This window comes from Lichenostomus cassidix, chromosome Z (assembly GCF_008360975.1).
Source record: "Lichenostomus cassidix isolate B80296 chromosome Z, HeHo_3.0, whole genome shotgun sequence".
NCBI classification, from domain to species: Eukaryota; Metazoa; Chordata; class Aves; order Passeriformes; family Meliphagidae; genus Lichenostomus; species Lichenostomus cassidix.
The window spans coordinates 68,051,537-68,076,853 of record NC_139511.1 but is presented as its reverse complement, the minus strand read 5'-3'; the positions used below and the strand labels follow the sequence as shown (position 1 = coordinate 68,076,853).

Here is a 25,317-nt window from a genome sequence, read left to right as displayed (position 1 = left end):
TCCATCATGACAAACTCAAGAAATTTTTTCAATTTAAGTTTCACTGATCCTGATGTTCTGACAAAGCATTTTTGTTCTCACGCACCAGTGTTTCCAGAGGAAACTATTAGAAATTTTAAAAGTTACGTTTAAAATTTCATGACCTGTGTGAAATGAGTCAGATCCCTCTCCCAATGTGATTCAACAAAGCCACTGTCAGGTAAGAGGAGTGACACGTTTATTTACCTCAGACCAAGCAGCAGCCTCCACTCCATGGTTAGTTCTTTGTTTACTAATTGCGTTTTCCCCCTCTTTGTGGAGTAAATTCTGATGCTAATTATGACGAGCGGTAAAGAGGCAAAGCAAGCCTCTGTATATGAATGTCTGACTCCTCCATTAATTACATGTCTGTCTTTGTTCTTCCTTACAGATGAACAGACCGATCCAGGTGAAGCCAGCGGACAGCGAAAGCCGAGGAGGTAGTTGACTGCATTGCTTTCAGCCACAGTGCTAAATATAATTGTTGTCTCTGGCTTCTCTCAGGCAATGTGCTGATCAATTAGTAACGTAATCACTGCCAAAGAAATTCCCTCTGCAGCAAAGATTCTCTTTATTAAATCTCCTTTACTTCGTCTCACTTTCCTCATATTCAATTATTATTTGATTTTAAAAGGCAGGCAGGTGCCAGCGATTGCCTGAGAAACAAATAACTGCCTCGTTAAGAAGTGAAGCATCAGGCACTGACTTAACAAAGTTTAACAGCAGTGGACAGCAATGGGGGTTTTTTCAGAGCAATGTCAGGCTGAGCTGTAGAGGTGTTTAATTTGGTTAGGATAAAAAAGATATTTTGTGGTTTCTCTAACCATGTTGTTTCTGCTTGCACTGAAGTGACTCTGCTTTTGGAAAAAGCAAATTCTGAGCTGGCAGAGTCTTCTGCACCTGTATCAGCTTATCTGGATAAACCTATTGTGGAAACTGAAGACTTGTCTTAGACCCGGGGAGTTATTCAGGATTTGCACAGGTGTAGCTGAAATCAGGAGCTGGTATTTTGCTTTTCCATTCTGCACAGTGGATTTGGAAGGCTTTGTTAAGTTATTGTTCAATAGATCACCAGTGATAAGGTGTTTCCTGTAAAAGGTTTTTTACCTGAACTGATGTGGTGATACTTCACCATACTCTTCTAATAGGAGCCTGTTTGTCAGATCAAACACACAGCTCACTGAGAAAGTGTGAGATGGTCTGTTATGCTGGATAAATTACCATTCTGCTATTTTTTTCTTCTGTCTGTACATTTATATATATACACACAGATATATATAATGACACATTCTCTTCCTCTCTATCCCTATCTCTTTGGGAAAAGAATAGAGAGCCTTTTCCTCATCTATTCAATAAAAACCTCGAGTGCTTATGTATAAGATAAATGTGGGAGTAGATTTTGTCATTTAGTAATGATGTGGCTCTTAGATGTCTGAAAACTCTTCAATTTCCACCATAAATATAAACTCTCCTTCATTTGTGGGATGACTGTCTTTGTGCTGGCATTAGTGGAAATCTCCAGCAACAACTACTTAAAAGGAGAAAAATGCTTCACAGACAAAAGGCACCATGTTCTCTTCTCATTTGAAAGCTGTGGATTTCAGGGACTTTGACTGCGTCAGTGTGAGGCTGAAACTCTCCAGTGACTCAAGTCATTGGAAGACTTTGTAGCTTGTAGTTAAAGGCCTGGTGAAATCACAGGTTGAGAGGGGCTCTGTAAGGAAGGGCTGTGGTGCCATGTAATTGCAGAACAGGAGAACCGAGTGCTGGAAAAACACTAGAAATCTCAGGCATGAATATTGCTCTGTCAGACCCTCTCTAAAAAAAATTTGGGTGAATTTGGTTAATACCAGACAGAAAGTATCTGATGGGATCTGGCAAGTTCTGCTATCAAGGTCCAGGGCAAAATTCTTACTTGCAACAAAGGCATATCACATCCTACAGCATTGTTCAGTGGTTTTTAACAGAACCAGGTCAATTTCCTCCCCTTTCCCTCCCTGTCTGACGATCTGGCTCTGTGTCTGAGTAGGATTGGGTAAGCCATGGGCAGTTGTCAATGCCAGTCTCCTAGGGGAAAACGGAAAGGCTCAGCTGCCTTGGCAAATGAGGGGACATTATGCACATTCCAGTGGAGTTCGTGCCGACAGCGAGAGTGAAGGGAGGGCCTTTTGTCTATTTAATTAGACATACCAAAAAATAATAATTAGGCTGGCCAATTTGCTTAGTGCGCCTACAGGGTATGTAGCTCCCAATCATTCTTTTTTTTTTTTTTAATGCAAATCAGTAATAGAGAACACATGCCTGGCTTTCTGGGAAGGGTTTTCAAACTCCTTTGCTAGGAGCAGCTGCTTTCAGGAGCGGAGGTTTGAACTGCAAAGGGCTCCAGTGGCAGTTTGATTCCACATTATCTGTCACACCAGCGGTCCCCTCCCCATTGTATTTTAGCTAATTATCTCCCCATCTCGCACAGACCTCATCTTTTCCCATCCAGTCTGCTCCCATATTTCTTCTGTCGGTGGCGATCATAATGCAGAGGCCAAGCGGGTGCTCTCATCATTGGTGTGAAAGACACGTTGTCCTAATTCCCCACTGACAAGCTGCTGTGGGCTGGTGATGTTTCAGGACAGCATGACTCAAGGGCAACTATGGGAGAAAAGAACAATTGGCACCCAAGGGAGGCATTGTATGAAAACTTACGTTCTTCAAGAGCCCACCGGTTAAAGCAGGCACAGCAAACAGAATGCTAAAGAGGAGGCCATGTATCTTAGGAGCACATCAAAAGACTTCATTAGGGCTGCAAGATAAAGGTCAACTTCAACAACAAAGAAACTTAAGTTGTAGCTTATTATGCCCTGTCCGTGTATCAGGATGGGACATGGGGTAGGAGGGGGGTTTGGAAGATGAAGCAGCTCTTCTGCACAGCACAAGTCTTTGGTCTGCCCAAAGTCCACACTCTGAATACACATGCTGAATTATGGGGAATTCTGGTGCCAGGCCACCGTGTTAATGAAAAAATGCAGTGCTCTCTGAAACTGCAGTTTGCAAGGAGGTTTTTACTGAAAAAGATGAGCAGTAATCTTGAGGAAGTGAGATTGTGTTTGCTTTAGGGACAAATACTTGCATTTTGTTAAAACATGAATCTTTGAATTTTCCAGCAAGTTCTCCCACAGCTAAAAGATGATGAGAGTAACAAATTTATTCTCTCCCTCAACCAGATTTGGCTCAGCACTTTTTCCTGTTGTTCTGGAATCAGGACTTTTTTTGGTCTTTAACCCTCCCTGTGTCCTAATTCTCAGTTGAACCGAGAGTGTTAGCATTTAGTGTGTGTGAGCAAGAATTTAGACCATCTAAGTTGGGGAAAAAGTTCAATATATTGTTTGGCATAAACTACGCTCAACCCACCAAAATGGAAATGCTGAGTGCCCCTTATTAGATTTCCTGGGTTTATTGTTTTGCTTGTTAATCTACATATTGGACTAGGAGCAAGACAAAGCATGAAAACCTTTTCAGCAAAAACTGGCATTATTTACATTTGCCTAATCTCATGGGAAACAGAAATGAATGTGTCCTCAATATATTTCTCTAGGGAAATAGTCTAAATTAATGGAAAAATCTTGCATTTTTCATTCCCACCCGTTTGTGCATGTATGTGCATAGTCAAGCTACAAAATGCTCTATAGGGGTACTCCTACAAAGTGCTCCCTGAAGCTTCAAATACCTGCTAAGAAGGTGAGAGTCCTTTGAGATTTTATAGAGATTTTTAACACTACCGGAATGGATAGAATATGATAGAAAGGGAATAAGTCAGTATTTTGTCCTGAAAAATCAGAGTGTAAGTCTAGCTCTATTAAGAATTTCTTTAAAACCCTCATTGACCTTTGCTTTGGGCAAATTTTATGTTGACTAAATGAAAACTACTTTTCCAGAGACTGGTAATTCAACATAGTTTTAGGGATGTAAGTTATAACCCCACATCAAAATTTTGAACATGGCAAATCCCAATGAAACAGCCAGAATTTTCTATTCTTTTCATCTTGGTGGAGGTGGTTTTTCTCGGCTCCTTGCCTGATATTCAGGTCTAAAAATAGCCTGTATAAAATAGATATCCATCACTTAAAGTTTCTCAAACTCAGAGAAAGACTTCAAGCCTGTTTTGTGGTTTGGGGCAAAAGTTTGGAGCCATTTCTTATTTCATCCACAAAATCTCCAGCTCTTGCTAGGCAACTCTCACTGCAGCTGGCAGGGTTAACCTATGATAAACACAGCCCCGAGGTCCCACTGCATTGCACAAGCAGTAACATTTTTTAAAAGGAAAGGACTCTCCTGCTTCTGCGGTTGCAGTCTGCTAGTGATGCTTAGATGCTCCAGTGCTCCCACACTCCTCTCTAAGGACAGAGGATGGTCCGTGGAGGAAAGCATGCAAAGATGTACACGGTGTGCTACCCTGGCTCAGTGTTAATGTCACTACCAAGTGTTTCACGGTGGTTTTGGGGTCCTCCAGTGTTTTATGAAAGAGAAATAGAAGGCTTCTGGACTAAAGAAAGGAAAAGTAGGAAGTGGTTTAGGGTTGAAAGGGTGCAGCATCCTGCAGAGAGGGTGTTAAGGGGTTTACCAGAGAGGCTGTGGTGCATCATATTGCACCATATTTTTACACACAAGAAATCTGCTAAAGTTTCCATGTTAGTGCGCTCAAGCAGATTATCTTTTGTGCATGTTTGAGGGAGACTTGTGTACCATGTCATTTTCTGCTGTTTGGCAACCAGAAGGCTTGGACTTCATATTTCAACTGACTTGCAGCATTTCTCTAGCCATTACTTAATGTGCAGGGTCTGAAACTATCTGTTTGATCATGGTTTATTCCAGATTCAGGGCAAAATGTTCACAAACTGAATTACAGTTAATAGCAAAACAGTGTGCCTTGCTCATGCATGGTGATTTGCTTCTTTACATACCCTTTCATAAACTTGGTAATGATGATGGGGTCAGAATGGCCTCTCCACATCTTCTTAGCCCTATTTTCATTTGGGACAAAAGCCTGGGTCTAATTCTTACTTCATACAGGTAATGTCTAACTTGCTAGCTCTCTGCTGTGGGTGGCAGGGTAATCTGTCCAAGGTCCCAGTAACTATTATTTAGTTGTTTTCCAGTTAAATGATCAGAATCATGCAGCTTGTGCAGATTGCTAAAACCTCTCAGGAAGCTTCTCATCCAGGTGCTAGCAAGATCTAGACCTATTTAGGTGCTGCAGTCAAGCAAGACTGGTTGCCTTCAGCTTAGTTTTGCTTCACACTGGTATAACAATGCCACATGGAATGATTTCCTTCCTCCTTGGAAGCCCTTTTTAAAGGGCAGGTTGGTTACTCAGACCTTTAGACCTGGAAAGTCCAAAGAGGAGAGTTTAGTGTGAGAAAGGAGAGAGTAATCTTGACAGAGCTCAGCATCTTCTCTTCTGCCCTGCTGAAGGCTGGGCTGTGCCTGTGTGCAAGGACTGCTGATGTCTGAGGCTATGCATAAGCCAGAGTTGTACCTTGCAACTCTCATATCTTCCTTATTTCTGACCCACACATGTTGCCTGTAACATCAAACTCTTCAGAAGACTCTTTGCTAGCTGTTTCCCAACTTTTACTTTAAAAGACTTCCCACCCAAGAGGCTGAAGAGCAGGCTGAGGAAATGTCCTTTTGAAAGGTGGCAGTCCATACAACCTACTTTACATGGCCTGACACAGCTCTTCTTCAGCTCTTCTTCTTCAGCTGTTCATCTTGTTTTTCTTTTATGATCTATACACCCATTCAGCACTGGTAAGCAGGTGGCACTGGAAAACCATTTAGAGAAAAAGAAAACGTTCTCCCTTCTCAGAATTGGGGAAAAGATCTCAGTGACCACATCTCCATTAACTCTTTCAACATCACATGGAGTGCAGTATGGCTCACATTGATCTTTTACAGCTCAGGTAGAGAATGACACAGACAGGGACTTGCAAAGGTCACACAACACATGAATCCCAGCCTTTGCTGAAAATGTTCCACTGGAAATGCTGCCTACTTGTTGTACAGCAACATTTTCAAATTGTATGAAGTCTGGGCTCAAGATCTCTGGAAAAATCGTTTTCTACACCCTGGGTGTCATGTTCCCCTCTCTTTGCCTTAGTCTTCACAACAGTTTAAAGAGCACCTCTCTCTTCTTGTCAGCTCTTGCAATTTGAGAGAAGATTTCCAGCTCCTTGTGAAATTCTTCTCCTAAGTCTCATACACCTCCTCTTCCAGAGATCTGTCCCAAACCTGATCAGCTAGTTTTGACTTTTCTTTCAGGAGGCATTAAAAAAAAATACTCCCACTCCTAAACCTATATATTTTTTCTCTATTAGTTACATATCAAATATTCCCCATTAGTGCTGAATTGCAGTATATCTGTGTGGAGGGTAAAGAGAAGGAATGACTGGCTAAAAATAAACTAATATTCTGTTAAAAAGCATATCAGAAGTGAAGATGAGCTCATGAGTCAAGGGAAACAAAAAGAAAAGGAAAAAGAAAAAGCAAGAACTTAGGCAAAGATCTTGATGTTAAACTGGGAGGCAGCTTTCTTGCCTCAGAGGCTGGGGAACATGTCCATTGGGTTCTATTTCAGGTCTGAACATCTATTAAAATCTGTATTGTCTTTCCTTCAGCCCTAAGACAAACCTGATCTAGAAAGAACATTTTTAGTACTCATGGAAATCTTCTTTCTAGCTATAGCTGGTTGAGGCACTGATTAGAGTCAGTAGGAAATCAAAATCTCCTGGTTTATTGTGGAATTTTAGCACTATGTGACCCTAGTGACAGCTGACACGTTGTTGTCCTCAGAAAGCTGTATTTTCAAGCAGAGAGAATGTACCAGCATGCAAATGGATCAGTTAATTCAAAGTGGCCCTGGATGACCCCATTCATGCTCTCCACTCTCTGGTAAAACTTAATTCTGAGTGAGAAAAAGGGCTTCAGCAGATCCTCATGTGTAGTGTTTTATATATGATGACTCTGCTGAAGGCTGATGTGCTCCACTCCATAGTCAAATGCTGAAAGAATATAAGGGACATCAAACTTTTGTTCACATCTGCCCTTCCCATCGTGATTGAAATCGATGGAAGTGTGCCCATCAATAGGAACTGGAAAAGATCCACAGGACATTGTGTTCTAGCGCATGTCCTAAGGACAACCTTTTAAAATCCAGTATTAAGGGAATAAAAGGGAAAAAAAAAAACCCCACATTGCACATATTTCGTAAAACATCTGTAACCTAACAATTTACTGACGAAAAGGAGGAGAGAGAGGCTGGGGAGCTTATCTCCTGGAGGTTTTGATATTGGTTCTGTTTCTTGCTACAACAGAACTTTTGATCAATTATGTAACTTTGATTCCCTTCTCCTTCACACCCTTCCTTTATTGTCTGCTTGGGCTGTGATATGCTTTTATTTGCTCATTTCTTGTAGATAGTGCCTTTGGCATTCATGCACAGGCTGTCAGTGTCAAAGGGTTAAGGCACCGATTAAAGCCTGTAGCTGTGCCCAGAATTATGTGTGCAGGGCCAAAAATCAGCTGCAGTGGGTGATCGAGGGCCCTCATACTGCAGAGTGATATTTAGAGTTTTTTCAATAACAGGGCAAAAATGGAAGAAGCAGTGGGAGGAGAAGAGTGGAGGAAATAAAAATTATAATCCTATAAAAAATCCTACCTTTGTAAATACAGTTCAGCCTCCTAGGTGAACTCGGGGACACATAATAATCCCAGTATCTTTTTCTTAATGTAAAGGTTGCTTGTCAATGGGGTTTTATATGGCATTAATAATACATTTATATATACACTCCACAATTAATTGCAAAGCATTTATGGCACTGAACAGTTAGAATGCATTATGATAATCACTCCTCGTGCATTGACTTTATTGTAAAGGTTTTGCTGATCACTGTAATTGGCTTGTTATTACACAGGAATATAATAATACCTCTCTGTATAGTAGTTTATAGCACATCAATAGCAAATGCATTCCCTTTATTGGAAGCAATGTGCATTTTATTAGAATACAGCTGAATAAGTGCAATCTGTGTAGAAAATGAAGTTTCTAATGACCTGTCTCACAAAAGAGTCGAAATAACAAGCCATTTATTATGTATTTTTTCCACTGATGAACTTGTAGTTACAGTTACAGAAGCATTCTTTAAAAAAGCATAAGGCATGTTTTGCTGTTCTTTCAAAGAAACATTTGGGGGAAAAGAAACATATGGGCCATTTTTCTGCCTATGTTGAATAAAGTAAGGGTGACTGATGATCACACCTTAGAGATATCATTTGCTTGTTGAGATATTCCAAATTTCTTCCTTGAGTATTTGGTCTGACATTCACAAAGAACTAAAATGTTTTGAGTCCAAATCCAGCTCTTGGAGGAGTTCTGTGTTAACAACCCCTTTGCAGTCGCCAACACATTAGATATGAGAGACTTGGTGCTGTCCTTACTCCTGTTGCATGGGTTCTTTTCCTTTGTCTTAAAAAGAGGCATGTTTTATAGTCAGCAACAAAAAAACCTAAGGTACCCAGAGCTTTTTTTCCTGCCTGCCACCATGACTCTAGGTCTGAATTTCAGATCTTACTGGGAGCCTAGAGTGGCATGCATCTGACATACACAGAGAATTAATGTTCCTTTGTTTATCCAGCTATCCCCAAGTGTGATCAGTGTCAATCAAGTACCTAAATACTTCTGAAACCATGAACCTGGGTAAACAAGATTATTGTTTCCAGGCCTGGAACAGTTATACTGCTCTCCATGGTACAAACTGAGTCCAGTGTTGTAAAGATGGTGAGTGGTAGTTTTTTGTCATAAGCTCAGCTGGTTAGAGAGTGATGCTAATAATGCCAAGGCTGTGGGTTTGATGCCTCTATGGAAAATGCACTTAACAGTTGGACACAAGGATGGTCCTTTTGGGTCCCTTCCAACTCAGAATATTCTGTGATTCTGTGATATGTGCCTGCTTTTTCTCAACTACCACTTGTTTATTGTAGCCTTGCAATTACCCTTCACTCTAGAGTAATTCAGGGTCTTTCTGGAAAGCAGGAGCCAGGAGATGTCTGGGCTATGAGCAGTACCCTCAGCTGTTGCCACACAGACTGGCTCAACCCATTTTTGATGCAGACTGAACTCTCTTCTCCAAGTGGGAGTTTCAGTGAGGAGGGCTTTGCCTCTTGCCTGCTGAGATCCCAGATTAGTGTATCACAGCTTGCAAGAAGTTTCCAGACTCCGGAAATACTGGAGGTCAAGAAAACTTTTCTTTGTGACATACACAACATTTTCCAATTGCTATATATATTTTGCAGTATGTACATGAAATCAGCTTGGGAGGCAGAAAATCTCTCTATGTAAATAATTTACCTCTCTAAGTAAACTGTATCTTGTGCTTTTACCCAGAATCTGAGCCTCTTAGGAGCCTTAGAACTAGGGACAGAAGAAATTTTAAATAGGACTACTATGCCACTGTTATTAGAATGTTATTTCAGGCAGAATTCACTTTTTTCTAGTTTTAGCATGTAAACATTAAGTATATAGTCTATATAGTCTAAGTTAGTCATCTAGTCTCCTCCTGTGGGCAGTGGAGAGAAAAAGGTGCTTCCAAATTATGATTCATCCTGTCCTCAGACAGGTGGGATAAATGGTACTTCAAAGTTTCTCTTCTCTCTCTCTTCACTGAATCAGGCATGAACCTATGGCAATTAACTTAGATTTAGATATCTCACTTTTAGACACCTAAAGAGAGGTAAGATGAATCGCAACTTTCACCTTTTCAGGCCACAGTTTTCTATCTGTATCATATGAAGGATGATACTTGATTTTTTTCTGAAACCCTAGGCAAGATCTATGAATAAAAATTGCTATATAAAAACTATGTATTATAGAAATTGGGAGTTTGTCCTGAGAAGAAAAGACATCTTTCTCCATTAATGTGTTTGCTTCATAATATTAGGGGAAGAATAGGAGGAGTTTCATCCCTATCAGCCCGAGCAATAGAGACAATCTGATCAGTTTTAATTCCTCTTTGAAGTCAATTTCCATTTTCATTTTTGTATTTTGGTTTGCTACCACTCACATACTCAGGATAGAAACTGAACCAAAAAAACCCCAAAAAATTAAAATTAAAAGTATTGTGTAGCATGAGTGTCTTTAAAATGTGTTTTCATAATTAAGAAAAGTATTTTTATCTTTAAAACCAGCTTGCTTTGGAATCTGAGATAGAAAATGAATATGGTCCCTTGTAATATCATTTGTAGAGAGGTAATTTTCAAGGCAGCACTGCACTGAAACATTTTCCCCCAGGGAGGATAAACAGTTGGCTTCAATTAGTGAGGGACTGTTTCCTTTCTTTTCAATTTTAAGGACAGTCTTGCAGCCTGATCCTGCATAGAGGAAGAGAAAGCTCTACACAGGGCAATAGACTGCAGCTTGGAAGACTGAGGCTTAAATTCTTACCTTGCCACAGATATTCTCGACCTTGAGGAGGTTACTTAGGATCAGGCTATTATTTTCACTTCATTTCTATCTGGTGACTATTATTACCTTTGACTGTCTGAATATACACGTAAAATTGGCCGAACATCTTGCTCTGACTCCAGTTTCCTTCTATAAAATAATATTGGTGCTGCAAGGATACATGCATTAAAGATTATTAGGTGCTCAGGTTCTCTAATCATTAGTTCCACAGAAATAACTTGGTTAGACAAATAGAGGTGTTCAAAAGTGTCAAATGTGTTTCACTGCTCAAATCTCACATAAAGTCAATGGGCCTTGGGTGTCTAAATATTCCCTTTGAAAATCTCCCCAAATAATGATGTTCTTCCAAATAGTTGGAGCCAGCTTTGTGGGGCTGATTCCTTATAATTTTACAGTGGAATCAGCTCAGTCTTTTTCCCATAGGAGAACTGCCTACAGATGCTTGTGGAAAGCAAGGAGGACATGTTCCATACCAGGGCAGGTTTGTTTCATAAAACAAGTTGAGACTGCCCGATGAACAGGACTGGAAGTGTGTTAAAAATAAGAGGAAAAAACCTTAAATATCTTAAGACTGGCCTTAATAAGGGAATGCTTTCTTGTATCATCAAACCTGAAATGCAGGAATTGATGGTAACATACTTCCTGCCCGTGAACTGCCACATGAATTGTAATTAATCCCCAAAAATCTTTATTTTATCCATCTCTGGGGTCACTGGTGAATGGCCAGATGCATTGATTATAAACCACAAAATACTAACACTTCCAAGCAGACAGCCAATTAACATGAAATTATATTGCCACAATGTGAGGTACATTGGATGAGCTGCCTTCTTGCAGGCTTTTTTCATTTGTTGGGGGTTTTTTGTTTTTTGTTTTTTTTCTCCAAATGACTGTGACTATTATGATTATTATGAAGACTAGCTAATGAAAAGGATATGTGGAAGAGTGGGCCAGAACCACAGGCAAGGGGGAATGAAGATAGTGTAAATTTAATGACTTTAGCTATTGGACTAAACTAAAAGAACCTTTCTATTCCCTAGATCAGAAATCTAGTTATTTATCATTTTTCTTGGGTCAGTGCCTGGAAGACCATCTAGGAACCATCACACCAGGTTCACTGTACAACACAACACTGTACAACAACATACAGAGGTCATCTTTTCCTTAAAAGATTACCCTCTAAAGACAACCAGATGTGGTGTCTGGATTCAGAGTGGTGAGAGAGAGTTTTCCCAAGTGTGACAAAAAGCATAGTGCTGGGTGTCACAGCTGGGAGTGAAATTAGTAGATCAGGTCAGGTGCTATAGAGTTAGGGTCTACCTGGGGTAAGAAAACAGTGGGATGGCCTTCAAGCAAAGTAGGATGGCCTTTTGGTGACACATCTGGCGCAAAGCAAGTGACATCCTGAATAACACAGACAAGAGCTGAAGCCAAAAGCACAGCCTCCTTGCTGACAAGGACCCTTCTCCTGCACCATCACACCACAGGGTTGGTGAATGGGATCACACCCAAGGCCAAACAGCTGCCTTGGTGTGCAAGGTTGCTAGCAGGGGAAACCTGAGCTTTAGAAGATACCTGAGGGACACTGACAAGGAGCCTGTTATGCCACCATGCCACTTGCTGCAGAGGAGACAGGTGTGTGGTCTCTGCAGCAGAAAAAAGGGTGTAAGGATAGAAATGTGCCTAAATACTGATTGTATCCTTACAGAGAGGTCTTCAAAGGGACCAAGGCCACCTAAAACAAAACAGAGGTCAAAAGTCATTTCTTACAGCAGAAATTCAAATCCAGTGTCCGCAAGAAATTGAATTTATCCCTTTCACTCCTTCCCCTCAGTGTGTGATCCCACGCTTTTCCCTGGTATTACACAAAATGGGGTTATTATTAGGCCTCTAATGTTCCCTTTTTGAAGTTTGGACTTTGAGAGGAAAGGCCAAAACACTGGAGCAGTAGCCATTCTTCTGATGTTTCTGTCTAGAAAAAAAGGAAATGAATAGGGTTTAGATCTAGATGGAATCATTAGCTCTCATTTAACCTCTTGCATAAACTGACTGCAAAATTTCACCCAGATGGTCTGTGCTGAGACTTCTGACTTGTATTTGACTGAAGAATAAAGACATTTAGCCAGAGAATTACTCTTTTGAGGCTTCAGTACAACTTTGATATCAAACAGGTTGGAATTGCCAAGATAAATCTTCTAAAAAGCTTGTAATAAGTTTTCAAATCAGTTCAATTAGTAAGGATACATTTTGGCGATCAGTTAAGTGTAACAAGTAGAGACAGTAGGATGTATTTTTCCATCAAATGCCTAAATACATATGACTTCCCCAGTTTCCCCCACAAAAAGAAATGGGCTATCTTTTCCTGGGGCAAAATTTTCCAAATTTTTCTACACAGACCCTTGAAAAGACACAACAAGGTAATTCTCCTAAAACTGAATGGATGGAACTATTCATATGTTTGGACAATGGAGTTCATTCAGAACAATAAAAGGGAAGTCTCCTGGAAAGCAGCTATTCCCATGCACAGGGAGCAATCTGCATGATTCCTCCTATATGGTCCCAGTGCTATCATTTCCTTCTTGCCACATTTCCATATCAACACAAGTGTTTTCCTCTTCTTCAGCTTCTGTCTTCCTAGTCTGATCATGTGCCAAAGAGATGAGATATGTCCAGTGCTTTTCAGAAAGTTATGCTGTCCCCAGCTCAAAAGAAATCTCTCCTCTGCCCTAGCCAGTGACCACAGAAATGGTTGTTATTGCATGTCCACAGACACTGTGAAGTGACAGAATTTCCATGAGCAACTAATCAGGAGAGAGAAATCCTCCATTTTGCAGACATTAGTAACATATTGACCTTTAACAGCATGGCAAGCTTTCACTCTCTCACTCTCTCTTTAATGTATTATATCCATCCTTAGGGAGGAAAAACTTGTAGCTAAGGATTGAAATCAGAAGTGGATCATAATGCTGGCTGTGCTATTCAATCGCCCTGCTGTATTTAGGATCCATTTATTTCTAGCTGGGTTTGGGGTTTTTTTCCCATCTTGAGTCTAAAAAAAGAAGTGACCAGGCTGGCAGTGACATGTGATTAATAGATTGCACCTTTAGAAAAAGTTAGCAGAAGGAGATTAGCATTGCAGCCTATTATTTATTAATTAAATGCAGACACCCTATTTATACCAATGCTGATGACATTAGCTCACGTCCATGCTTTGGGACTGCATTATCCATCCAGTCTCCTAGCATAGTAATGATTGTTATTAAGCTGGTGGATGTTGCTGAGCTCCTTCTGTCACTTGCTTCTGTTATTAGCAGGAAAGGACAGCCAAGAAGTTAAAGATCCAACCTGAACATTTTGTTCGAGTGTCTGTTCTGTCTCTAACAGCCTGAGTTACCTTGGCCATATCTCTGGGTTCCTTTGGGACATCACTGCTTGCTTTTTACATCTGTACCTCCCTGTAGCTCAGTGTGCAGTGAAGATTAAGCATGCAAGGCATTATGCCATGTGAGACCTTTTCCATTGCCTACAGGAGAAAGAATTACATTAGTGGGCATATAGGATCCTGCTGCAGCTATTTCAGTCAGCAGAATGGGAAAGAGTTATCAGAAGTGTTGTTATTTAGCAGTGCCAGGGTAAAATATTATACTTCACATGACTCTTGTTTGATAAACTTGTCCTCCTGCCTACAAAGTGTTCAAAGGGAAGTTCTGAAGCAAATCCAGCCCTGAGGTTTCCATTGTTCCTAGTGGTTGTTTCCATAGATCCTGCCATTAAATGCAACAAATGGATTGCAGGACTCTTCCTCATCCCACCTCAGGGGATGCCATGGGCTGCTCTGTCACACACTGAGGTTGGGAAAAGCAGATTGCTATGAAACTACCCTCTCCTGCACCTTGAAAAAGGGAAACCCTTGGTGGTGCAGGACACACTTCTGGTTTTAAATCAGGAAATAGCTCTTCACTGCCTTATAAACAAACACATGGCCTTTGGTGGGTCCATGGTTTGACACACTGCAGTTGCATGAGTCAGCAGAGCCAATAGACCATATATGTTTTGCCTTCAAAATAAAGATGGGAATCCAGGGAATCCTTATATTCACCAGTTGGTATCCTTGAAAAATTCCAGTTTGGGCGTTCATAACCCAAATGATCAGTTACTCCTGCAGAAGCATGTCATAAATCCTTGGGTTTGGTAGGGTTCCTTGACAAGCTGTGATGTGGACACTCTCTTATGACTGTGTCTGGCTCTTTTTCCACACATTAAAGGACAAGTTAGATGCACGAATTAATCTCTTAACAGTGTCTTCTACGTGTAAGCAACTGCTTTTCCTGTCAGCAGGACATTCTGCAACCAGGTCAGGCTATGTGGTCATGAATGGGTTTAAGGTTTTCTCTCTCCTTTGGAAAAATTTCTAAGTCTACAGAGGTGCAAAGATATGTCTTGAAACCAGTGTGTACTCATGAAACTATTGAGGATTTGGTTCAAACCCCACTCATAGTCAGACTTCTGGAGTTTGGGTAGGCTTTGGCCAGCCCCACCATGGAAGTGTTCCCTCAGAACAGTCCGAGGACCTGAGCCTTAGGCATCCTCTAACCATCATTTTGGTGTTTGCTTATTTGAATTTTTGTCAGCTGTCGTGTTCCCTCACTGGAAGCTGAGCACTGTAACAGCCAATAATTAAAAGCGAATATTGAAGAGTCTTTCAGCATTATCTACACCATGATACAATCTGAACACATGCAAAAGACATTAAAAGATGAATGAAGAGAGTGAATGGGCTGATTTATCCTGGACTGTTTCTCACTGTGTGAAGTCTGCCTTTCACAGCCTGATGAAGTGCAGAGACAGTTAGTGGATTTGCTACCAGGAAGGGCACACATTCATTTCCCTTCCTGCAAATGTATTTAGAGCTGAAATTGAGCATAGGAAAAGTTATAGCCAAAAAAGCAACCACTGAAAATGCAAACTATAATTTATTTTGGCAAGTTGGTGTTAAAAAGAATAAGTTGAGGGTAGTAGAAACTGGCATAGAAATTTTGCAGAAGGATTTCTCCCTGTGTGTGTATGCTTCCAACTGTTTTTTTCTTCTTTTCTTTTTTCTGCACTGCATTTCTTGTAGCTTTCCACAGCTTCCTATGGACATTTCTTAAATACCATACCAGTTGCAAACACACCCATTCCTAACCTGAGACAAAAAGAGAGTAGGATGCAAAGTGAAACTGCCGTTCCTCCCCATGCCCACTGTTGTAGCAGTAGAATAAAGCATCTCATCTTTATCTAGATGGTGAAGCAGGGCAGAAAGATGGATTTAAAATGGATGCTGCTCCGCTGGATGATGCAGATAATATTAGCACTTCTGCATCTCTGTCAGTGACTCTCAAAACCTCCTTCAGATGTAATCAGCCTCTTCACCTTGCTCAGTGCATGAATAAGGAAACTGAGGAACTGTGACTAATGTGGTTGGGAACAGCACATCACTACACAGTTTGGAACTGAAGTCACATCTTCTAAAACCTGTTCAGTGCCCTACTTAAATCTGGTCTTCCTTTATTCATTTTGTCCTCCTTCCTTCTCTCAGTTTCACATGAGCCTTATGGCTTCTATAAATGTGCTAGAAAGTGAATCAGAGGGCATAGGAGTGCATAGGAGTGGGGAGTTTGCAGGGGAGCTCCCTGTGGGCCCAACCTGTCAGCACCTTAGCACCCACCCATGTGCATCTTCCCTGTGGTTGGGGAACTCCTTGCTGCTGGCATTGCAGGGAAAAAAGGAAAAGGTGGTGCTATCATGCTGGAGAAGATGTAGCCCCATTCCTGACCTCCCTGCATCCTCTGTGCTGTAGGAATTCATCATCACTCTCCTGTCAGTTATATTATCTCCTGCATGCAGCCGTGCAAACATACAGCATAACACGTACAAATATCTGGTCACAAAAGGCTCAGCAACAGCCCTGACCAAATAAAATCCCCCAAACACACAGTGAGTTTGGATATTGTCCTTTTAAATCTCCTTTCAAGGTTCGAGTTTTTCCCCCCTTTTTATGTAAATCTGTTCTACCTACACCACCCAAATGCCAGGAAGTCTTAGAACAGTAAATACCCCTGCAGCACAAACAAAAATCGTGCTTCAGAGAAATTGTTCAGCTTCTCAAAGCCACAGTCTTGCCCTTTAAAATGAAGGACATGCTTCTGCAAAGCTCTCCTTCTTTTCCAGACCTTTGTTTTCAGCACGTTTGCAGCTGTACCACCTTTGCCAGTGATGGTATCATAGCTTCTCAAGTTCAGCAAGGACACTCAGCCCAGGGAGACATTACAGCGATGTCTTAAAACTTCAGAAAGTGCTTTGCCATTGAGTTGATATTAAAGCAACATCTTCAGAAGGCAATATGAAGCAATTTGCTGTAAGTTATCCAGTCTGTTGGCTAGGACCAATCAAATCCCTGCTCCTTCTTGCCAAAGGAAGTCAGACTTGCACAGTCAAGCTGTTTGTGTGTATGTGTCTGGGCCCATCTATCAGTCAATCTGTCAAGGGTCCTTCCTCTGAGCTTTGAACCCACTGGGTAATTTAACCTATCATTGATGGGGTGGAAGAGGTCCCAAAGCTACTGTGTTCCTATAAATTTCATGAAAATAGGCAGCCAAGCAGAGCAGAAGGTTCTCATTAGTGTTCATAAGCCCATCTTTTATTAGACATCAATGAACTCATGGGGGTAGGGACACTGGAACAGGGTTTACACATTCGGCTGCCCATGAAGCAACTTGTTTCAGTGTGTGAGCTCTGATACCCTGTCAAGAGGCCTCCTGTAGTAACAGCTTCTTGGTTTTAACAGGATGTCAGACAGATTTCTTAGCTCCTTTCTGCTGATTTCAACAATGCTTCACACGGCAGAAAAGTCAGCCTGCTGGTTGCATTTCCCTTTCCTCCTCAGCCAAAGCCACTGGGGAGAGTTTCTGCACAATGTTTAACAAGTAGCACAACATCAGAGGTGGCTGCTTTTCAGTGAGGAGTACCTGAAGGAAACAAGAAAAACAGCACAGTCTTTTGAAATTTTTCTTTCTACCATTATGAGTAGGTATCTGTTACTCAGTCATATCTTCAGGTTGTCTAAAACAGACTTCAAGATTAAGAAAGGTTTGTGAACAAATCTTAATTTCATTTAACATTGTCCAGACTGTCTCAATTCCTCTTCCAAACTCTTTTGCATTAGTAGTGTTGATTTTTTTTTTCCCTTTGTTCTGTGGAATAAAGAACTCTGAGCTGTTGCTCAAAGCATCTAGGTTTGAAACAGGAAAGCACACTCTGAAGCAGACCTCAAAAGCTCCAGATGTAAGGAAGTGCATGTAGCAACAGGAAAGATGGTTCTTGAGCTTTAGTTCTGAAATCCCTATGTTTTCCTGGATGGAAGGCAAATCTCTGGCCATTACCCAAGCATACCCATGGACAAAGGTATGTGGATGGAGGTGTTCATAGCACACAGGGTAATGTACTACTGACAAACTATGGGTCTTTGTTTCTGACAAAGATTTTCGAAGTAGATTTGATATAACTTAGCCAAATAGTGCAAGGAATAAATGACATTAAAAAACCATGTACATATACATATATATATATAAATTTTTTTTTTGCAAGAACTGCATTGAATGACAACTGGAATATACTCCCAGCTGGTACCAGTCATATGGAAACCTATGTTTCAAAGAAAGACAACTTAAAATTAACGTCATGTCAAAGTTACTGCTTTTCATGAGTACCAGAAAATGCTCTGTCCCATTATTTCTGTATGTCAAGGGTTTTTATGTGTGTACTTACATTATTTGTTCTCATTGTAGCATTCTGAAAAAAAGAAAAGTGAGTTTAATTCCTCCTTTCAAAGAAATCCACACTAATTTGAATAGGTGGATTGAACATAACTAGGTACTCTGTGGGCTGTGTGTGCACATGTATTGTTCAGCTCCTATGTCTTTTTAGATTTTTTTTAAAAGTCAGTGGCAATTTTAGAGAAAAATTATTGGGTTTATTTTCAATGTGTCAAAGTATTGTTGTTTTTTTTTCCTTAAACTTCATGTCTATATTATTTTTGCTGGAAGTACTATACTTATTTTCTTTCTTTTTTACCATCCTTATTTCTTTTGGTTTTGGCTTTCTTCCTTTCTTTCTTTTTTTCCTTTACCTGCCTGCCTGCCTCACTCTTACGTAATATCACCATAATTTCTAGAAGCTATAACAAGCAGGCAGAAGAATAGGACCAGCCTTTCTTCTTTTTAAGTGGTGGTGACTAAGCAGTAACTCCACACAAGTTCTTAAAAGTCAGTTTGATTTACTGTGGGGTACATTGGAGCAGGCTCTGGTATACATTATCCTGCCAGAGAAGTTGTTTATATGTATGGAAGACCAATAGGATGAAGTTGAAAAAAAGTTGGTTTCTGTCCCTTCTGAATGAATGGAAGCAGAAAACAAGAGAAGGGAGAAGGCGGAGAGTGAGGAGGAGACAATTCCTCCAGGAGGGAATTTCTGCTTGCAAGGGTTCTGCAGAGTGCTCTCTCCTGAGGTGGACCACCCTCTTTGTCACTGGGTGAGTGCCAAGTGATGAACCAGACTAGAGAGAGCAGCTTGGCACCAGGAGGTGTTGCCAATGTGGTTTCATGCAGAAGCTGAGGTTTATTTCCTGAAGGTAAGCCCCTTTCTGTGACCATTCTTCACCCCTGCCCTTGCAATTTAATTTTTTGGCCCTAATAACGTTGTTTTCCTCCTGCGAAACATCAAGCTAGGAATCACATGAGGAATGCCTGTCTAAAGTATCTGTAGTACTTCCTGATTTGATGAAGAAACAAATCAAGAGGAGGACACAGGCTTACTGTGTGGACGCAGAGTTACTTCCAGTTATCAAAACCTTTTGAATATTCCTTTAGTTTAGCCTCACAGTGGGCAGAATGACCTCAGAGTAATGTCCCAGCCAGGCAGGATCAGACTGTAACCTCTGCCATGCAGCAGCACAGCCAGCACAAGGGGAAATCACCTTTGCACTCACCTGATGTTAAAACAGTAATGTTATTTGACTTGTTCTCTGGTGTGCCATGAGGGTGATGTCTACCACTGTGACTGTCCACCACCATCAATGTCCACCCCTGTGAGATGTTCTGTGGTAAAGGGACAGAGCCATGAAAGCATCTGGGCCCATACAGCAGATGAAGTCCCTATGCCATTCAGTACTTGGCAGAGCTCTCTGAAGTAACAGAGAGGAAAAAAAAAAAAGTCTGGGGCCTTAGGAAAGTTTTGTAGACCTCCTTTACACATTTCATGCAAGTCTCTCTTCCCAGTTCCTAATCTTACAGTGAGTCTTTGAAAACACCACTGAGCCAGGAAACCAGGGGCAACACCAGAACACATTCCCTCAGGCCATGCTTGGCTGTACCTGCTCTGATGCGGGATTGAGCACATAATTTTTTAGTGGGAATACTTATTTCCCAAACTTAAATTATCCTTAGTGGTTTTGAGACTAGATTTTTACAGGTCAGGCTTTAGTATGGTCTTAGCCTCCAATAAATTTTATTCATATTGCCTGAACAACTTCTAATAGTTCTTATTTTTCACTCCTGGCAGAAGCCCTGCAGAAGTACTTTGTTCTCTAACTCAAGTACTGAAGTCCTGTCTTGCAGCCCCAGACCCTACATACTCCTCCATGGTGACCTATAATAGGTATCTTTGCAGTTGAAGGTTATACTCATTTCCAGGTCTCTTGCTTTATGAAGGATGAAATTCATCTGGGACTTGGAAAAAATTCTTTTGCTCACTTGGCTCTTGTTGGGTTTGCTCAGACTTACTCATAAGGTCTGGAATCAGTGAGCACTTAGAATCTGGGATGGGCAACATTCCTTCATTTGGACAGCTAATTAGCTTTTTGTTTTTCTGGTGATGTAAGCAATGATCTAGACAGATAAAGAAATTTCTGGAGTGATCTATCCTAGTGATGGTCTTTGTTTCCTTATTTTTGAATGTAAAATACATAGTTGTCTCCCTCCTCCAATTTGTTCATTTTCTATAATCCACCAGAAAAATGTTCCATCTGTGTGGGCTTGAGGATTTGTCTTTCTTTCCAGGATCAGGCTTTCATTTTAATATTCTTTTTAATTTTTCTCATGGGCAGGGATGGAAAACAAACCTGAAGGTCTCACCTGATACCCAATACAGATCATGTTAACACTCCTGTGACTATCAGTGAGCCTGCAAAGTTTTACAAAATGTCTGTGTGCACACATGCCTGTTGGAGTTGAAAGGACAATCCTGGGCAATTTTGATCTTGTTATTGATAAAATGCAATAAACTATTATTACTGGAGTGGAACCCTCTCAACTGTCAGAGAAGTTGCTAGTAAAGAGCTTGCTAAGGATTAATATCTATGTGTGTGTGTGTGTGTGTGTATCAAGGTGAATAATAATAAACACTTTAGTCAGGTGTTCTTTTCAATCCTTTCCTTTATGTCAGCTGTAGGTTTTAATATTTTTTTCCCTTCAGGGGATACTAAGTATGTTAGTTAAAAAGAAGTAAAGCAAATGCAAACCCAAATATTACTTGAAAATGGCATTCATTCCCAATGGGTTGCTGTGCATGGAATTTACCTAGCTTTTCCGTGTGTCTTCAATTATTATTATTGTGTAGAATTTAAACAGGGACATTCGCTCCAAGAAAAATAATATCAAAAATGATCCTCTAACTCTGCTGTTCATAAGAAATGTCTTTATTCTCTTTTTCTCCAAGGGGGAATTAAGGGGCTGAGAGCCACTGAGTTTGGATGAATCTGGGTTGAATGCTTTCTCCTTCCATTCTCCTATGCTCATTTCCCTTCTTCCCTTCCCACACACTCAGCCACCTCAATACATAACAAAAACCCATGGAAAGTGTGACTCTGGGTGTCCAGCCACACTCATCCCTGAACCCAGCTTAATCATGCTGAGGGAACATCACCAGGACTGTGTATTTCCATTCTCTGGAGGTTTTCTGTCCTCTACACCCCCAAGACCAATTTCTTTTTATTTTAAACAAAAAAGCCACAAGATAACTGATTTTCCAACAGAGCAAATTCCAATTTTGCCTCTGTGGTTCATCAGAAGTTGTGTGCCAGATCAGAAAATGTCAACTGGACACAAAAGCAAAACCCATGGGCAAAATAGAGAGTGCTGGTCCACATATGATTGCTGGCTAGAGGGTTAACCCATGCCCCAAGGAGCCATCTGGTGAATGGAGACTGTTTGTTTCAGCCCCTCCCCAAATAAATTTTATTCTTTCAAGTATGGGAGTTAATCAGTCTGAAAGAGAGGCATTAGTCAATGGAACAGCTTTCTGAAGAAATCCTCATTGTTCAAGACGTTTAAAAATTGGCTGGACAATGAACTGCTTGAATATAGGGATTCATTTTGCTCCATCCAGGGAGCAGAGTGAGTGTGTGGGATAGAAGAGTTAATAAGTCTTTTCTGCTGCTAATTGCTGTAATTCTGAGAAAGAAAATGGGGCGAGAGCACTGCAGCAGGGGAGCCAAGAGACCCCAGGACAGGAGGGGTTAACACTTGTCATTCTTAATCGCACACTCGCAGTCTTGTGACAGAGGACTGCGCAGGGTACAAACACAGGCAGCTCACCCAAATCCACTTTCCCCACTGGCACCATCTCTTTATGACTTATTGTGTTAATTAGCTCGCCTGCTCCGTTCCACAGCGGAGCTGAACGTGCAGCGATTGCCACCGGGGGAAGAGGATTCTGTGCCCAGCGCCAGCGACTGTGCTGCTCTGCACAGAGTGCCTTTCAACGAGGCACTTTTCCAGTCATCCCCGGGGCAGCAGAGTCTGCACAGCTGGCAAACAGGACGGTCCTCCCCTTCCCTCTGGTTTTCTGAGACTCTTCCTGGGGCTAGCTGGTCTTCACTGGAGCCTGGGGAGCTGCAGTCCAGTCTCGGAATTTGTCCCTGCAAACCACCTGGGCTCTGGTTCCCCAGAGATGTTGTCATCAGCTCCTGACTGATGTGTTATAGGCCTGGAGGGGAGGGGATTGTTTCTTTGTTTAGTTTTAAAGTAAAGGTAATGTCATGAAAATCAGTGCTTCCTCGTTAAATTAAAAATAGAATATGTCCCCACCCCCTGTCATTGTTTTTCAAAAAAGAAAAAAAATACATTTCAAACTCAACTGAACTGAGTTCTGTCCTTAGGAGGGAGGATGTGTCAGCTTAGTACAGGAATAAGTGTGGCTCAAGGGAAGGAGTGTCCCAGCCAGAGGATTGAAGGTTGTTATACAAATTAATGTGGTAATTACAGTATCATCTGGAGAAAGCAACTGTGACTGTGTCCCTGTTCTGCTAAGTACTGTAAGCACTGTAATAGAAGAGAAGTCCTGGCATGGTTATAATCTCAGCAGACAATTCAGGGCAAAAAAAAAAAAAAGGCCCTTTATTACAGTGTCATAGATAAGAAGCCAAGGCCCAGAGATATTTTGAAGGTATTATAGTCACCGAGTCACCATCACCCCTGGCATCATTTTGGCTATACTATGTGCAAGACTAAATTGAAATTCTTGACAGGGGAAAGGGACATCCACAAATGCTATGGATCAAAGCCATTTTTCATTTAAAAATGAAAATTTCTTCCAAATTAATTTTTTTTTCAAGTTACCTAATAATTACTGAAAAAAATCAGAAAATTCTTTCTTCATTTATCCTTTGTTTTGGAGAGAAGGGATTTTATCTTGAATTCCAGAAGAAATAATAGGTAGAAATTATTCTTTCTAAATACAAAAACAAATCCTAATGGGAAAAAAAATCAGGGCTAAGAAAAGACCTCCAAAATCATATTTTTTGGTTAATTACATACATGTCTTGGTTAGGTCCAAATATGCCCCTTCAAAACATCTGCCTAAGAGTAATTTGCAAAAGGCCACATGAAGAGGCTTTAGCAGAGAAGTCTTATTTCAACTCTATTATAATGAAGGAAATAATGTTAGTAAGATATCAAATGAGAAATCATAATCACGTGTTAGCAGCAAGACGAAAAGTGTAAGTATGTGAGAAAGGGGGGGATCAAAAGCAACTTCTTCCAATGCCAAAATAACTCTACTGCAAACAAAAAGGACATTAGGCAGAGATTATTAAAAAATAGTCCATTGTTCAGTAATAGCAAACATTTCACACCTCACAAGGCAGAAGCAATAAATCCCATTGATTCCTCTGAGACAATTCACAATTAAATACTGATTTGCAAATAAATAAATAAATAAATAAAGGCAGAATTCATTGTGGCACCTTGCACCGCCAAATCAAAGCAATTGGAGTGGAATTGAGAATAATTACCAGATGTGTTGCTTTGTGCTCAAAACGGCATCCATTATTTACAACTACCAGTGATGTTCCTTATTTATTCCTCCTGCTGGTCTAATGACTATTGCCATTCAGCGTTCTTTTATTTAATCATCAACATCCAAAAAAAGAAGTATCTTTTTTCTTTCTCTCTCTGGTTTTGGTTTTTTTTTTCCTTTTGGCAGCAGCAGGAAGGGAGAATTTTTCTAAACCCCAGCAATAGCAAATTGCTCTGAAGGAATGCATCATTTTTTTCAGATTGGCTGTAATGTAATTATGTGCATTGCCTTCAATTTATTGGACTTTTACAGATGTGCAATCCAAATGGATGTTACTTTAACTCCTGGAGTAATGAATATTTGTTTTCTCCTTGCCTATTTCTCATCTTTTCTATGGAGGGTATTTCTGGATGGAAATTGACTGGTGGTCATAAGCATTAAGAGAGTCTGAAGCTCCCCAGGGGAACCCAGTGCAGTCATAAAGTTGTAGTACATGTAGCCATGCACACACAGAAAGAAAAGTGTTCACAGGTGAAGAGACCCCAGGGACATGGATTTTCTCTTTTCTTTATTCTTCTGTTTGTTTCAAACCCATTTGCAGGCGGGGTGCCTTCCAAGCTCATTCTAGGTATGGACAAAGGCAAAATATTCCTTGAGGAATGAAGAATTGATAGGTAGATATGAGCAGACAATTAAATAATCTGTCCCTGCATTTGCTATGTCCACAACAGGCCACTTCATGAGTATCCCCACACTTTTTCTAGTAGGTATTTGCATGGATCTCCCTATTGATATAGAGAAGAATTTCTGAAGGAACAGGTGAAGATGTACTGAATTGTCTCAGTTGCAGGCTGTACTAGAAAACATCCCTCTTCTATTGGCATCTCATAATTTCCAGAGGTAAAACTTTTGGAACATCCTTTTCCCCTCCACAGTTTACAGATTGAACATTATTTCTTTAATTTCTCCTCTCTTCTTGGCTGTTCAGAATGGATCCTCGTGATTATATAGGGGTTGGCATATTTCCAGGCCCTTTTACACATTTCAAGCAAGTCAGATTTTAAAGAAGAGTTTTTATCACTGTTAATCTTAATGAACCCAGGGAGCTCTCCAGGAGAAGAAAGTCCTGGCAGATCTGGCTTTACATGGACAGTGGGTGAACACAAAAAACAGAAACCATTTTCCTCCATTTCAAATGGAATCTGGCAGGTTCTGCCCACTCCAGTCACTGCACTTCCACCATAAGGCAAGTGTGACCACAACACCCTGCAAAAGTGTTAACCCTGTATCCCAGTAAAGGGGTTAGAGTAAACTGGAAGCCAGACAATACTAGAGAAAGATACCAGGTAGCACAAAATAATGCTACTTCTGCTAGCTCAAATTTTCTTCCAGAAATACTGAAGGTGAAAAGAATATGAAATTCTGTAAGGATTACAGAAGGCATCACAGAAAACTCACAC

The 25,317-nt window shown here is 40.7% G+C and overlaps 1 protein-coding gene across 10 annotated transcripts in view; it reads left to right on the top strand.

Moving 5' to 3' along the window:
- The window catches only part of CELF4 (CUGBP Elav-like family member 4), a 696,490-nt gene that overhangs the window by 392,324 nt on the left and 278,849 nt on the right, over positions 1 to 25,317 (top strand). For all 10 annotated transcript variants that reach the window (XR_014846705.1, XM_085042053.1, XM_085042047.1 and 7 more), the window contains exon 3: positions 410 to 458. Coding sequence is in view for 9 of the 10 variants with exons in the window: in XM_085042053.1 (XP_084898179.1) it covers positions 410 to 458 (49 nt within the window). In the remaining variant the exon portion in view is untranslated. The remainder of the gene's footprint in view (positions 1 to 409; positions 459 to 25,317) is intronic.